Source organism: Branchiostoma floridae, chromosome 14 (genome assembly GCF_000003815.2).
Source record: "Branchiostoma floridae strain S238N-H82 chromosome 14, Bfl_VNyyK, whole genome shotgun sequence".
Taxonomy (NCBI): Eukaryota; Metazoa; Chordata; class Leptocardii; order Amphioxiformes; family Branchiostomatidae; genus Branchiostoma; species Branchiostoma floridae.
In genome coordinates this window covers 12,958,422-12,973,828 of record NC_049992.1, presented here as the reverse complement: position 1 = coordinate 12,973,828, position 15,407 = coordinate 12,958,422, and the positions used below count along the sequence as shown (strand labels likewise).

The 15,407-nt window shown below is 40.1% G+C and overlaps 2 protein-coding genes across 3 annotated transcripts; one reads left to right on the top strand and one right to left on the bottom strand.

The window, feature by feature from the left end:
• Window positions 1-853: 853 nt before the first annotated feature.
• Window positions 854-10,859, bottom strand: LOC118430360 (solute carrier family 25 member 36-like). 2 transcript variants are annotated; one of them, XM_035841203.1, is made up of 7 exons: window positions 10,688-10,859; window positions 8,802-9,029; window positions 6,483-6,560; window positions 4,602-4,702; window positions 3,678-3,783; window positions 2,813-3,078; window positions 854-2,475 (listed from the first exon to the last, which is right to left on the bottom strand). In XM_035841203.1, exons 1-7 carry the CDS (start codon window positions 10,729-10,731, stop codon window positions 2,282-2,284), a joined length of 1,017 nt encoding a protein of 338 aa, XP_035697096.1. In that variant the 5' UTR covers window positions 10,732-10,859; the 3' UTR covers window positions 854-2,281. The 2 variants fall into 2 exon arrangements, with proteins under 2 accessions (XP_035697096.1, XP_035697097.1); XM_035841204.1 differs by having other exon boundaries at window positions 3,717-3,783.
• Window positions 10,860-10,995: 136 nt separating this feature from the next.
• Window positions 10,996-15,399, top strand: LOC118430383 (2-phosphoxylose phosphatase 1-like). Its single transcript, XM_035841237.1, has 4 exons — window positions 10,996-11,374; window positions 12,699-12,890; window positions 13,027-13,236; window positions 15,074-15,399. Exons 2-4 carry the CDS (start codon window positions 12,830-12,832, stop codon window positions 15,397-15,399), a joined length of 597 nt encoding a protein of 198 aa, XP_035697130.1. The 5' UTR covers window positions 10,996-11,374; window positions 12,699-12,829.
• The last annotated feature ends 8 nt before the right edge of the window (window positions 15,400-15,407 follow it).

The window sequence follows — 15,407 nt, the reverse complement described above, 5'->3', positions numbered from 1 at the left end:
GGAGGGGGGTATTAGGGACATTTAAAAAGTGGGCAGCATGTTTGCACCGGGTCAGACAGAATAGAAAGCATCAAACAATGGTAACGTTTGTTACAGTCATTTCTGTGCAACATTTTGTAAGCAAGGTGGGATACAAATGGCAGTCAATGACCTTTTTTTGTTTCTTTAGAAAACCAGAAAACTGTCAAGCGTCACAAAAACGGCCATTTCTAGTCTTATACGTGGTTATAGTAAGTATAACCGTGGCAACCATCGTACTCGTGGTGGTAACGTTTGTTACCGAATTTGGCGACAGGTATAACCCTCCTCACACCTGACGTGATCAGACAGAGGGCCTGGGTAGCTGGTTTCATCTGCCGAACAATCATTTTGGGAACTGAATTGTTCCATTTTTGGCTACTATTTGAATTCTTCGTATCTTCTCAGGCGACAGCCATTTTTTAGGGCTTGAAATCCCAACCGAGACTATAGTAACCTTCAATGCCATGAACCAATATGACTGTTGTGGTGCACCTTTTGTAAAACATTACCAGGATCAGTCATAACAAAAAAAAGTTACAAAATCAAAGGGACCATGCTGTCTATAATTTGCTCAATATCAAGTCGTACAGTCAGGCGACAGCACTTTTGACATTTCAATGAGAACGAGGCTTAAGTTACCATTGGTGAGGCTTTGGTTAGGTAAAATTTTTCTAGTAGAGTAGAGCCAACTGGCTAATAGATGCTATGTGGAATTTTATCTGACAACAGTGGGATTGTGGGTACGAACTCAAATATGAGAATTCATTGGAGCCTGTCTCCTGCTTTCTTGCATGTGAAAAGAATGACTCAACATGGACAACCATAAGACGAATGACTTGGCACATATACTTTAATGTACAATATAAACAAGGTGTAACATAACTCTGTACAGAATGATTTTACAACTCATGTGAAGATGTCTCCCAGAGTAAAAAGAAGACGTTTTGTTTTAGAAATGTTTGGGTCTTCCTTCATCATCTTTTCAGTTGTCTGGAAAAGGTAAATTGTCCCAGCAGTACAAAAAGTCTTCTATTAGTTACTGAGACATCAACAACAAAAGCAACATAATTTTGTATTCACAGTATTATACAATTTTTCATGATTCAACAACCTATGTACAAGAACTAAGAAAAACGCAACTTTTCTTCGTTAAGCAACTTTTTTTTGCCAAGACCTCTAGGGGTAACACTGATAAAACTTAGGGAACTTTTCAATCATAATTCGCTGCTTCTGTTAATTGTACTCAATCTCTATGTTTAACATTTCAAAAATGTTTCACTAGTTTGGTTAAGTACTGTTCGAAGAAAAAAAACTCAAATTAGGATTTTAAGAGCTCGCTCTTGAGTCTTGCAGTAATAATATAACCTGTCTCTTGGTTCATACAAAACTACAGAATAAGACCCTGACATTCCTTTACTGCATGTCAGTCTTTGGCACTTTTAGAAAGTCTAGCCTATTCAATAATGGCTATGTTTGCAGTGTTCCATAGATATACAACATAGATGTATATGGATATATAATATATATCATGGCACCACAAAGTGCGACTACAATACTAGGCTGTCCTCGGACAGAAGTAAGTTTGTCATACCCTGGTCCACCATCTCAATTTCTGTTATGGTACCATTCACGACCAATTCACAACAGTACTTGTTAAGTCTCAATCTCAGTCTCATTATAAAACTCAGGCTTAAGTCTCAGTCTCGTACAAAACTCAGGCTGGAGAATCTTTATGTCAACTGTAGTCAGTTACAACATATGTACCATACACCATCTTTCTGAGTTACCATACAGCTTAGCTCTATACACATCCCAAATGGTCCCTATCTAGCATTCAGCTAAACCCTGCTGACTTCTGAGTTGGGAATGGCTCAGCTCAAGTACAAATTGCACACCTAATGTCCTCTAATAGCAACGCTTTCCATCCACTGAGTTTACAGGCACTACAGTTGACAAATACGGCAACGGCACTAGGTTCTCCCTTCACATAGAAACAATGCTTTTGACATCTGTACATGCAGTGCTTGTGTGATTGCAGAGATGTGTGGAGCTTTCCAAATGAACTATTGCTCCCCTCACCTATTTCAATTTTCAGAGCTTTGTGAACTATTGTCCTCTAGTAGTGCTCATGTTGAGAGTCTGAAAGGGGTTTTGTAGTTTTCCATGCATGCGTCTTCTGTTGCAGCATTGCATAGCTAGCTCCCGTGTTGAGAACTATTCCCTCAGCAGCAATGTCTGTTTGTGTATTGCCAGTTGGCGGTTACCCCTCCAGGAGGTATACGACGACCTCGTACACAGCCATCATAGTTGCAGTGTTCGGGATCTGTCGGACCAGCTGTGTTTTCAGTCCTCTGTACAGGGCGCGGTAGCCTTCCTCGCGTGCAACCGTCGCTATTGTCTGGAAGAACCCGTGGTACTTCTTGCCTTCCTGCCGTAATCTCGTTCTCACCACCTCTGTAGGAACGAGAAGGGAAAACATCTTTAATCTCTTTGTATATTGTCAATGTCTACATGGAAAGGTACTGTAGAAAGGAACAGTTCCTGCGAGCAGAAAACCTTGTTTCCTGTAAGCTACCATAACCAGAAACACAGTAACTGGGTGATGTTATTTACTATTTGAGAGAAAATATCTGCACATTTGTAGCCGACAGCTGTCAAACAAGTTCAAAGTGTTTTTTCAGCAGTGTTAAGACTAAAATTAGCACTGGTTACTTTAAATATTACTGCTTGGCTTGGAAAAAAAACTGTCTAAAAGGTCAGCCTGTTACTTAATTAATGACAAAGGACTCACCATGAGGATAAGCTATGCAGGTGGCCAGTGACTTGGATACAGCTGCTACTCCCATGAACTCCACAAAGTCCTGCCAAGTCTTTTCACAATCACAACATCTGTTCTGAGCTATCATCTGCTTGATGTGCTCATAGATCACAAAGTGAATCACAGTCTCCGAGATCCCCGCGTACGACGCAGTAACTCCACGGTAAAATCCACGCAGACCTTCCCTGCCGTAGGTTTTCCTCACGCAATCCCGCACTGTCAGGTTCTCTCCCGTTTTCCTGGTAGGAAAAAGCAATTTAATAAGGTACTGAGTGGCAATTCTTTATGTTACATGTTTTGTTGTAAAGTCAACTGAAGCACATTTAGCTCAATGTTGTTCAAGTAAGGTTTATATTATACTATAAAATCAGACTTTCTATAACCAATGTTTCCCTCACATTTGTGACAGTATGTTCAAAAGCAAAGAAGTACATGTATCTTAACATTTTACATGACAATTTTTTTACATTACAATATTAGATTGCAACATACAATCTAGAAATTGATTTATGAATCTAAAGAGCAACATTTGATGATTTGGTCATTGCAAGACAAAGCTGGAATGCCTTATGTATATCTACACTTTTGTCTACTAGTACAAGATATCTTTTGAAACCATTGTTTCTAATATCCATAAGCAGGCAAAGCAGACATCTACCAACTCCATTCACTACCATCAGCTGATTCAATCAGGCATAGCATGCCACAAAGCACTGCAGCAGTGAATCAGCTATGGCATGCCACAAGTTTGTAATTGGCTGAATCATCAGACTTGCAGAATTTGGATTAATTTGGGATGGAACAGAAAACCAGAATGGTGAGAAGGTAGATGCCGTACTGTGCCTGTCTAGTATGGTTCGAGGTAGAGTTGACATACTTCTGGTCCAGCTGCAGTCTGGTCTTGACGTACCAAATGGGGTTGGTGAGCGTGCAGGCCGTGAAACCTGGGGAGTGAAGAAGGCAACAAATTCAGACCTACCACATAACAAAACAGTGGTGTTACACTGGTCATTGCCATGAATATTCAGTGTTTTCAAGAATTGCCCTATGCCTACACCCACACCTAACCAAAGAATACACTACATATATATATCAATGTTTCTACCAAATAACAAAATTTATCATCAATGTATAGTAGGGAAAGCGTTCAGCTAGAGAAAGCTGATAATTTGTTGTTGCCGTTGTTTTGGGGGGCAAAAAACAGCTTTAGTTCGATCCCCACTAAAGCTTTTAACCTTTCAACCAAAACACAAAGATGTTATTGTCAATAACAAGGGTAATCCTCTGAAGACTTGTCTCAATGCCAAGTTCGAGGATGGAAACACCTTTGTTTACAAAACCCTGGACAAGCCCTCCTTTGTGTTCCTGATATTTACATAAGGCGTGATGTCAGTACTTGGACATGTGCCAAGCGAACAAACAAATCAATATGTCTGGCACAAAGGTAGCTTTTTTCATCTCCTATATTTCATGTCCAGTAGTGGGGTGCAAGCATCAACCATGACATGTGTAAGTGGGAGGTGCCCCTGAGCCTGTCTGAGTCTGGGGGTAAACTACAGGTCAGGGCCATTGGGCCAGTGTTTAATACAGTCCTCTGTGAGATAATTATGCTGCACATAGTTTACATTTTGACCCCCAGCTTTTTGTGCACTCAACATGCCTGAGGCATTAAAAAAAGATGACCTGAGTAGTTACACCTGAAAAGGACTCAACACCAGTTGAACAGCTTAACACTAGGTGGTAATGAGCTAAAAATAGTTACCTGCACACATCGCAGAGCTCATGTGGACGGCACTGGACTCGTATTTCATGTGTCTGTTGAAGAACTTCTTGGCCTGAGCGTAGGTGCCAAAATAAATGGCTCTGTAGAGAGTGGACAAAACCAAAACAACCAGTTACACAATGTGCAAAGGGACAACATGGGGAAAATTGCAAATGATCCTAACAACTTTCTCAAATATACTTTGTTTTGTTCAATGTTTTTATCATTCATGTTCTGTTCAAATTAGTCCAGAATGTTGTAAGTTTTAAAAAATTCTCTCGTCAAATGGGTATCAGGTATAATTATCTCATGGCTTATTACAGATTAGCAACGAATTAAGACAAATGAAACAGGCAACACAGAAATCACACACAGTACGATCTTCCTAACCAACTAGAAATGCGAATCAATCATCAGACCAATATGAGATCTATGACATCATTCACCATACATGTATATCATATCTTAACTTTACAATACAAATACATGATAGAAAACATAGCTCATATGTGATGCCTAAAAAATCATCCATGGACCTATTTTGCCTACAAGGAAAGATTCAGCAAGAGAGAAGTGTAGGTAACCCCAAAAGCATATTAACTATTCCGGTGTTGAGTCAAAGGGATTAGAATTTGAGGTAGGACACTGATAAAAAACAGCAAATGGGCAGGATGTTATCATGTCAAGCTCCCCCTCCTATAACTTCACAGCAGCAGCACGTTTGTAAAAAAAATAAAATAAAAATACCCCTGAATTTTAGCCTCAAGTTCCAAACAGAAATTTGGTATATCATCACCTCTTGATCAAATGTTCAACAACATAGGACCAAAAGATATCCCAAACATACCTCTTGGATTGTTTTACCAAAAACACATTAATACAGTCACCATGTTTCCCCTGTTAGATACACATAATCTAAGAAAGCTGACAATTTTTTGTTAAACTGTCCCAGCCAACGATATAAAATCTGTTCATTGCCTAGTATATCAGTGCTGGTATATGTATCTAATGGGAGAAACAGGGTGCCAAAACATTGTCACAAAGAAGACAACATATTCATCATATGATAAAGTCTGTTTGGCATTTTATCTGTGCTACCGTATGTAAAACAGCCCACTCACGCTTAACTAATGCGAGGGACGAAGGGAATTGCCATATTCCCTATGATATTCCTTGTAATGTTGTATCCTCCATATTCCAATGCCACCAGCTGAGGAAAAAAAACACCACTTCCAAAGCAGCCATGCACAATCACAACCACCCCTTAAACTAAAATAACCAAGACATTAAGCAGTGCGCGATCTTTACTGTTAAAAACAAGGTTAGCAATCCCCATCTATATTACTGCTTTATATCAAATGTAATTGGAATGGTGTACACATTGCCCAAAGCTCCATAGGTCCAGCTATTTCAAGTATTTCCATGTCATAAAGGTTTTCTGTCATGCTGGTCTCTCTTTGTATTTTTATCATGCTTTGTACAAAAAGGATGTGAAGTGACGATTGGAGTTTAGATTGGAGTGGGAAGACTATAAAATCTAGGATGAGCTATGGGCTGTGGTACATAACACACAGTTAACAGTTAAAATTTTGCCAAACGTGAAATAAAAGCCACAGTATATCCTGAACTACATTGTATTTTGCTCTTGTTATAGAAATCATGCACAGGGTAGGGATAGACAATACAACCACACAGGATGTCAAACTGATTGTAAAACTTGCTGGTGAATGTTAGATATCAACAAAACCAAAGTTGTGGTGTTTATGTGTGAAGAGAATAAAAAAGTTTTAAAGAAAAGTGTTGGTCCTGGATACTGTGCATCACACATACAACTGGGACAGAAGCAAGAGGAGCCCTGTCTCAAATTGGAATGTGACCTACCTTGAAGGTGCCACGCCCACCAAGTTTGGCCCCAGGCCCTTGAACAACGCCAACACACCTTCATTCTCCACAATATATCTGCAAAACAAGAAACATCCTAACATCAAAAATCATGCTTTTCACTCAAGAGTTTGTCCTTGTACTGTAAATTTAAAAATACACTTTTATTTGTAGACGGTAACTATTCATTCAATTCAATAGCTGCAAACAAATATCCATTGTATTTGTAGACTTATGTTCTGAAAGTGTAACATACTTCTGATTTAGATATTTGACTGGATTTCAAACCCAACGTTAAATGGCTGCAGATATTGTTCCTAGCCTGTTACTTAACATGTCCGTGTCCTCAAAAGTTACTATGTAGCTAGCTCATTGGACTTTCACCCTTCAGGGTCACATGCTGGTTTGAAAGTCAAATATTATGGTCGTGGGCTTCACATGGGCAAGGCGTGATCAAAGGGGCTGCTGTCATTGGTTGGTCAGCTCTCTGGGCTGGACTTTCAACTATATCCCAACGGAAGTGGCGCCCGCTTTTAAAATTCCACTGTTCTCCGAAACAATCTACGTTACTGTGGAATAGCATTGGCATGATTAATGTACCCCCACACACTTAACTATGTAACTTTCCATTAGATGTTTTACAAGAATGCTAACACTGTAGTTTTGCAGAGGAGTGATACTGACAGCATGATCAAGTTACAAGCATGACAACTCTTATCAATGGGCATTCTTGTGGTTTGAGCACTGACAACACTAGCAGTCAACCAACAGTTTGAGCAAAAGATTTTCAAATTTGAGAAAGGATTATGTATTTATAATTGTTTAAAAAAAGTCCTTCAACACCAGATTTAACTTTGCCAGTTTCCTGAATGACTTTACAGCACTATTGGTACAGTCTAGATATTTTAGGATGGGCAGCCTGCCAGTGGCTCCTCTACCCCAAGCTATTTCAGGTCACCCACGTCATCACGCACCAGCAGGGTGATGGAAAAGTTTGGACATCCCCAGATACAGACACTACTTATAGTCCAGAGGGCTGATGGAAAAGTTTGTACATGCTGATCCAATGCTGATATTCCTTACTGCCTTAGTGGGTGAAATTTTGCTGCAATAACTCATTGTATCAAAGCAATTGGTAGTACTAGAAGTATAGATGTTTACAAGAGAATTGATCCTCTTGGGGAATTGCAAGAATAGGTCTATTTGCATGTTTACATTCAAGCATCTTTCGCTCCTCCATTTCTGATATGCACAAAGTCAATTTTTACTAAAAAAAGGAACAATAATTTTTCTTCATTCTGAAGAGCCATGAGTAAGTTATGTACATTTGTACCTATTTTCATCATGAGAAAGTAACAACACATTTCAGTGTAATGTGCACAAGAAACACTAATATTCTAGTGCACTTTCCAGGACTACTGAATAATGTTGGACACAGATTTGTGACCATTGCCAAACATCATGAGACCTACACAAATGGTCGCACTTATCTGGGTTGTTGCTGACATTACTGATACCAAGAATCTGTAATCCCACTGGATTCCATCCCTTTACTGCAAGGTTCCAAACAGGTCAAACCCAAAAGGATATGATTGATTTAGCACAACACACAAGAATTGCTTCTCACAACAGAGTAAAACTTTCACACAGGCTAGTTCCTTTAGTTCAGTTTAGGATTGATTAGACACCTAAAATAACCCAAGTACAGACAATTACAGAGAGGTGCCTAAAGGCTTTTGCATTCTCCCCTATAATTTATCATGTTATACAACCACAGTATCTCCCTTGGGCTTTATGTTATACAACAGTGAGAAAAGCCCACGCCACTCTGTACACACTGTGAGAGCTCCTCCAGATAAGACAAACTTATCCACCAGACTATCCCAACTAACTGTGCAGTGTTTACCAAGTCAGACTGACCACTCCATGTGAACCACAGACTGTCAAGTTGATCACTCCATCTGACAAACATATCTATAATAATCCTAAAGCACTGATGGCAAACCCCCTCTTGAGGTCAAATTGACCATTCTGTACAATGGATCCTTGGCATCTGAGAAGATTGAAAGGGTCAAAGATTTTTTTCTGATTATTATGAAAGGGTCAAATATTTTTTTCTGATTATTATGATTTAATTGGTGGTGATAACTTATTATCTTAGTATTACCCAATGTCATTTTTTTCAGTCTATTGCTATATTTTTTTACTATTTCTTTACCTTTCATTGGAGTATTTTTTATGGGGTGTATTGGCACAAACATTTTATTCACAACTATGTTATGTAACTGGTAACATGAAAACAGACATGATCTGGCTTACCTAATACACTGTACTATTCCGATGGATGGCCTTCCTGTTGTGACGAATGCTTGTGTGCTGGTCTGGGCACACGTGCTGAGCTGAACGATGCCTGCTGGCGTACCGTGGCCGTTCTGAATTCCGGCCAGGAGAATATTTGAAGATGGGAACGTATATACTGACGACTGTAGCCGTGTTTTGACTACTTCTAGAGGGCATGTCAGAATTGCACCGGCAGTTCCACCAGCTCTGGAAGAGTAAAGGGAAAAAAACAATATAAAGTTTATTGCAAATTCTTGCCCGTAGGCTAATTGCAGGTAACATGAGAGATTCAGACAAAGTAAAAAACAATATCCAAGGTGTCTACTCTAGTCTAAAACTAGTAAAAGCTAACTCTAGGTTCTGGGTTATTGGGTTCTACTCCTTTTTCGAAGATCCCACCTTTTCTATTATGTGTGGGTTTTAACATCAAACAATGTTCCAATTATATGTGGGTTCACACAAAAAATACTGCCATTACACTACTCAACTTGCCACGTGAGTCCAAAACATGCTTGTTTGCTATCCCAATGCAAAATGGGACACTCCTTATTTGCTTTGTACACAGCCACTGGTATGGCGGGTGCGCCCACCACTAGCACTGTATTTTGCATGTGTGACCCTTTACTCCCAAAAAAGGGAGAACTGGAGAAAGCAGATACTAAAATATGACCTCAAGTTATCCTTAGAACATCTTATGGGTAGAAGACTGATACACTTGTTGGGTTTGTTCGTCCTGGCATGTTGAGCAGCAAATGGTACGATGTTACACATTTAGGTAAGACACTAAAGACAGGAAATGGGTTTTACTAAATTCTTTCTGATTCACTCTTCCCAAATGTCTAGCACATATCCCATTTGCAGTTATTCAAGAGATGTCACTGTATACTCTAAGTTAAGACCATCTTCTCTTGAGGCACTGATAAGCAAGTGCAGAGAAAGTGTACAAGACCCCATTGTTGTCCTAATGCCAATCAATGGTATAAATTTAATGTAATTATCTGGTGTTTGTGTTTTAGTCAACACCAATTAATACTTGCATCAGCATAGCAAGAATCTGAGTGAAATAATTTGCTTTTGTTCAAGATTGCAACATTTCTCAACATAATTTTTTAACCTCCTTGATTTTTCTGATGCAATGACCTTTGCCATTCCCAGTCCAAGCCCCCCTCCCCACCCACATAGCCCGTTTGTTGTCGTGCGTCGTGAATAATACTTTACCCTCGATACTTTTAAGGTGCATTCTGAAAATTCTACATGGTTCATCCAAAAAAACACTTGTTTATTTGAAGTTATACAAAATTAGTGACCTAGCAGTAAATTTTTAGAATGAAACTATCTGTAAGATCATATTACATAATTTATTTTCAAAAAATCAAACGCCCCTCTCAGTACAGGGCGGCCCTCACAGAAAATTTCCATTTGTTTAATTGCAAACAGCTGTTTCACCACATAAACTGTGCCCCCCTATCTCTCTATTCCATGTTTTTATTTTTGCTCTAAATCGCTAGGTTTGTTGGAAATTTTCACATGCATCCTGGCTTGAGAAAATCATCGGGTTTAGAATCAGCATAAACATGTGCCTATATCAGCTTTACACCATGTATACGCTTTTCAATTTCTCACAACAAGCAAAATACATTGAGACCTTGTTTCATAATAGGAAACTTAAGACTAACTGAGAGAAAGGATGCCAAAAATACAGCATAACGGTGGCGGGAATTTCCATGACACTCGATACCAGTACTGAATATTCAGTAAAACGTTCGAGGAAAGGACAGCACGAGTTGGAGACATATTCATGCGTTACTTTCCGAGGAAATATTTCTTATTTTTTCAAATTTTTAGGTCAAAGAGCTTCCACTAACCCTCCAGCAATCAGATGGATGGCAGGGTTCCGTTGTGTGGTCATCTTTTCTCATTTCTAGGCCGAGAATCGGGTTGAATTCAAGTCCACGTCTTCTGGTTCACGAGTCGTCTGTTGAAATACACCCCACAAAAGCTAGAGCACACGCAGAATGGGCGAATTGCGTGCTGTGATTGGCCGAAATTTAATTTATTCAAAATAGCGAACGCTGATTGGTCTACCTTTTTAGCCTTAGGAAATTTCCAGTCGTTCCCATCACGTGAACTCTTTGCTCTGATTGGCTGGCTGGTGACATAACCTCATGGCAGACGCATGGTAAACATTGCCGCCCTCCAAATGCCCCTTCCACTCCCTTCCTTCATCACCTGCACGTTTCGCGTTTGTGTCCGTCTTGTGTGTTTACTTTCGAATGTTTGTTGAGTTTTTAATGAGTAACTGGGGGTTTTGATGAGAAAAGTGAACAAGGTCCCTTTGTGACGGCATAACAATCTGCTACGGTGCTTCATGCAGCAAACAACCAGGTCACGTGTAACCCTTTAGTGCTCCTGGGTCAGCAGCAGAGATATCAGTGAAATGTTTGTTGATTGACATGATGCCAAGCCGAGTCAACCCAAACGTGCGGATGATCCTTTTATAACGTGTGAAGATCACAGAGACTGGGGAGGATGGCAATACAGCCGAGGCCAAGGTCAAATATAAATGCACAGCAGGGCTGGGTACCTCCTTGGGGCAAAGGGGGTGTGGATGTGGGTTGGGAGGGGGTGGTTTGTAGGGTCAGGTTTCACCAAGGAGCTAAGGATAGCTGCTGTGACCTTAATTGCCAACTTAGCATAAATCTGGGACAGGTGCACTCTCTTTTAAATGCCAGAGGAGACCAAGGGTGTTTGTCCTTGAGGAGACAAGTGCCCATCACTTATTCCAGCATAGATATTGGCATTAAAAGTACATGTAACGTTATAACATTAACCTTTTTTGCGCAGTACTTTTTTTTTTCGACAGAGCATTGCTACTATGTATAGAACAACTTCATGTTAAATGGCAATTTCAGAAACACTTCTGGGTCACTTGATTCATGAGTGACCTCAATACCTGACCTGGATATCACATGGTCAGTACCAAAATAGCCCGCATCTCCATAACAACTTGGGATAGTGTTTCAGATGTAGACACCTGTTGAAAAGACACCTTTAAATGCAGTAAGGTGTCATCGCCCACAATGGACATCCTAGAGCGGGAGAGTACAACCCTCATATGGACCGGTACTTGCAGAAGACAAACTTTTTAAAAGATTCTTTACAATTCTGTGTTCTGCTAAATCAGCTTCTAAAGACACATTTAGATATTATGGAGAATTTAGACTGTAAACTGAATTCATGAAAGATTGGACTCACCGGAATTTAGGATTGAATCCCTCAGTACCCTTCATCTATTTGACCAAATGTTCATGTGTGAGTTAATCCCAAAGCTAGATGTCACCCACCCAACAACATTTTACCATACTGTAGTCTCTGACAGACTATTGGTTTGCTGGAACTTGTACCTCATATTATTCAGAATATTTGGCAAATTGTTAGCATTTTTTCAGCTTCCCATTCCATGGTCTAAATTCTCAGGCCCATTAGATGGTCTTGGATTAAGGTTGATAGCGCACCCCCTCTCAAAAATTCAGTCAAAAAAAATCTACTCCTTCCTGCCCATCCCCACCCCCTTCCATTTAATTGGAGGATTTCACAATTGCTCATAGTCATTGATTATGTTGTATCAATAAGACCACATAAACAGGTAGCCGGATACAGCTGTGTCAGTAATGTTCCACTCAGGATACAGGATATATCTCAGAGCCTACCATTTTTATCAGAAGGGCCAGACTTTTTTTTTATCATAAGACTTTACCGTTCTATTTTGAGTTGACTATATAACATTCTAACTATCTATGATATAAGTTTTGTAATCCAGTTTGTATGATCTATGGATACAGTCATGCATTTACATGTAACGTTATAAACTTACAGGAAAAATGTATATCCCTCACAATTGCGAATGGCATAGTCCAGCAGAAAGCAACAAGATGTCATGGTGCAGAAGCATGTAGCCCAGTGGCAGTACCCACTGTGAGGATGTTCCAAGACCAGCTGATGTCAACATGAGGAGGAAACATGCTATGATTCTCCTTGCTGCATCCTGCCTAATATCTTGTCTCACAGGTAAATCAAAGATAAGAATCTAGTACTATGTGTTTGACATCATCAATAGCTTCAATGAACTGATGATTATCATGACTGATTTCTCCCATAAGTTCCATAACACTATCACTGATATTTTTCAATACTTGCACTTCAGTTTTCCTGATCTCCACCTGGATCTATGAGGATCCGAAAACGACAGGATTAAGACACCCCAAATATGTCCCCAGCCAAAGAGCCAAGATAGAGAATCAGGACTCCTTGGATCAGGACACCATTCACACACCATACAGGCACCCATCTATCGGACAACTGTTCCTTCAAGAGTACTGCAATGTCCCCAATGCGTCTGTCTCTGGGGAAGAAGGTATAACATGTATCTCATGTCTAATACTATAGTGGTCTTTTTGAACCTTTTTAATTTTATACAAATGAAATACAACCAGATGATTATTATTATTATTTTATATTGAGAGGAGTAGGGATGACCTGATGCTGAGAATGTGTGCCATAGCAGAGCCAGCTGGAATAGCATCATTTTTCTCCTCAATTGACCTTTTGTTCTAGTCAAAAGATGATGAATTAGATTTACCTGTATTTACATTTGTTGTGGTGAGTCAATTGGACCATGATTTAACTTCTGAAACCAGGAAACTGGACGGTTCCTTCACCAGGATATTACGTGTTGTATACAACAACCTTGTGGGAACACACAATAAACCGGTATGCCTAAACACCGCAAACGAGTGCAAACGAGCGCAAACGAGCGCAAACGGGTCTATTATGCAGTATTCATGGGACAACGGCCTTGTTTGACGCTCTAAATACACTATAAGCACATTGTCTGTGCGATATTTAATAAAAAACATGGCAAATTATAAGTATTTACCCCTTTTTTTAATAGTTATTCTGCTTGTTTCAAGTTCGAAGGGATTTCTGGCCGCCATCTTGGATCATCCATGTTAGGGGTCTGGATGGGAAAATTGCACTTTGGCACTATCTTTTGAGTCAAAAGTGAATGAGATTATCTTCAAAATTAGGCAGATGAAGAGCGATAGCTCTGATGACGTAGCCGCGTTTTTTGACATTTTTTAGCTAGGGTTATGGGTTGCGAGACCGAGCGCGAAGCGCGAGTGTCGAGTCCCCCATGCCGCGCTCCAGCCCCCCGTGAAAGCGAGTGTTATCCGTACGCGGATACGAGTGATGGGCATTGGAATCATGCCACCGTGGATTTTTGACATGTTTTAGCTGTCAAAAGCGCCTGCGCCAAGCCATGAAGGTATTTTCTAAGTAAATAAGGTACCGATAATTTCTCCATCTAGACCCCTTACACGGATGATCCAAGATGGCGGCCAGAAATCCTTTCGAACTTGAAACAAGCGGAATAACTAAAAAAAAACTGGTAAAAACTTATAATTTGCCGTGTTTTTTAATCTCTCATTGCACAGACAGTGTATTTAGAGCGTTAAACAAGGCCATTGTCCCATGAATACTGCATAATAGACCCGTTTGCGCTGGTTTGCGCTGGTTTGCGCTGGTTTGCGGTATTTAGTCAGACCCCACAATAAACAAAGAACTGTATTGGACCCATCCACCCATCTCTACTGAAGTCAGGCAGGCCAAACCTTGCTGGACATGTTACTCGACATGGCGAACCAGCCGGTAAACCAGTCCTTTGGTCCCCAGAAGCAAAAAGAAGAAGAGGCCAGCCATACCTTATGCTAAAGAACTTAATTGAATCAGAGACTGGACCAAGTGATAGGGACCTAACTATAATGCTGAATGATAAATTACACTGGAAGCAGAACTTAATGTTTATGCTGCAACTCTTTTAGGAGTATGACTATGTATGTATGTAATGTATTTACATTTGTTGCAGTCTGTTTTTAAGGTAAAAGGAGCGGCGACACTAGTAAATCATTCACTGCTTTTTTATAGTATACTAAAGTATGTATTTTTGTACACTTTACGATTGTTTTACGAGTGATTGATCAGATTTTGTGTAATGATTATCTGGGAGGGTTGTACATAATCATTATGTTACATTTGCAAGAAGTATGTTACAGCTGATGTTGCTGCCAAAGTGTGTTGCTGGTCACATCAAGATTGTGGGAATATATTTCATCAATTGCAAAACCCATGCATGTTGAGCTGTGAGCAGGTGACTTTGTCCTGAACTGGATTATTCCTTGTTGTGCTTTCAGGTGTGGCAGCGCCTGGTTACAAGTTGAAGTCGGTTCAGGTTGTGATACGCCATGGCGACAGAACGACACAGTATGCCATCCCTGAACTCAGCCTGGAACCGTGGAACTGCAGACTCGATCCTGACAGGCTGCCCTCCCACACCAAGCTCCCAGCATTCCTTGAGAGTCTGTCAACTTTGAAACCTGAGAGGGTAGACCGACAGTTGTACAAGTACTCTGCCTATCCACAAGGAAAAGTGTGTAATTATGGCCATCTGACACAGCAAGGGGTTGTACAGCATATGTACAATGGTGAACACCTCCACAAGGTGTATATCAAGAAGTGAAGCACTCA

What these genes read in the sequence shown, in the direction of transcription:
- LOC118430360 (XM_035841203.1), bottom strand. Translation starts at nt 10,731, where the DNA reads ATGACCACACAACGGAACCCTGCCATCCATCTGATTGCTGGAGG. An exon ending in AACCATACTAGACAGGCACA is followed by an intron (nt 3,079 to 3,677) that starts GTACGGCATCTA and finishes TTTTCCTACCAG; the next exon opens with GAAAACGGGAGAGAACCTGA. An exon ending in CTGCATAGCTTATCCTCATG is followed by an intron (nt 2,476 to 2,812) that starts GTGAGTCCTTTG and finishes TCGTTCCTACAG; the next exon opens with AGGTGGTGAGAACGAGATTA.
- LOC118430383 (XM_035841237.1), top strand. Translation starts at nt 12,830, where the DNA reads ATGAGGAGGAAACATGCTATGATTCTCCTTGCTGCATCCTGCCTAATA. An exon ending in CCTAATATCTTGTCTCACAG is followed by an intron (nt 12,891 to 13,026) that starts GTAAATCAAAGA and finishes CTTGCACTTCAG; the next exon opens with TTTTCCTGATCTCCACCTGG. An exon ending in GTCTGTCTCTGGGGAAGAAG is followed by an intron (nt 13,237 to 15,073) that starts GTATAACATGTA and finishes TTGTGCTTTCAG; the next exon opens with GTGTGGCAGCGCCTGGTTAC.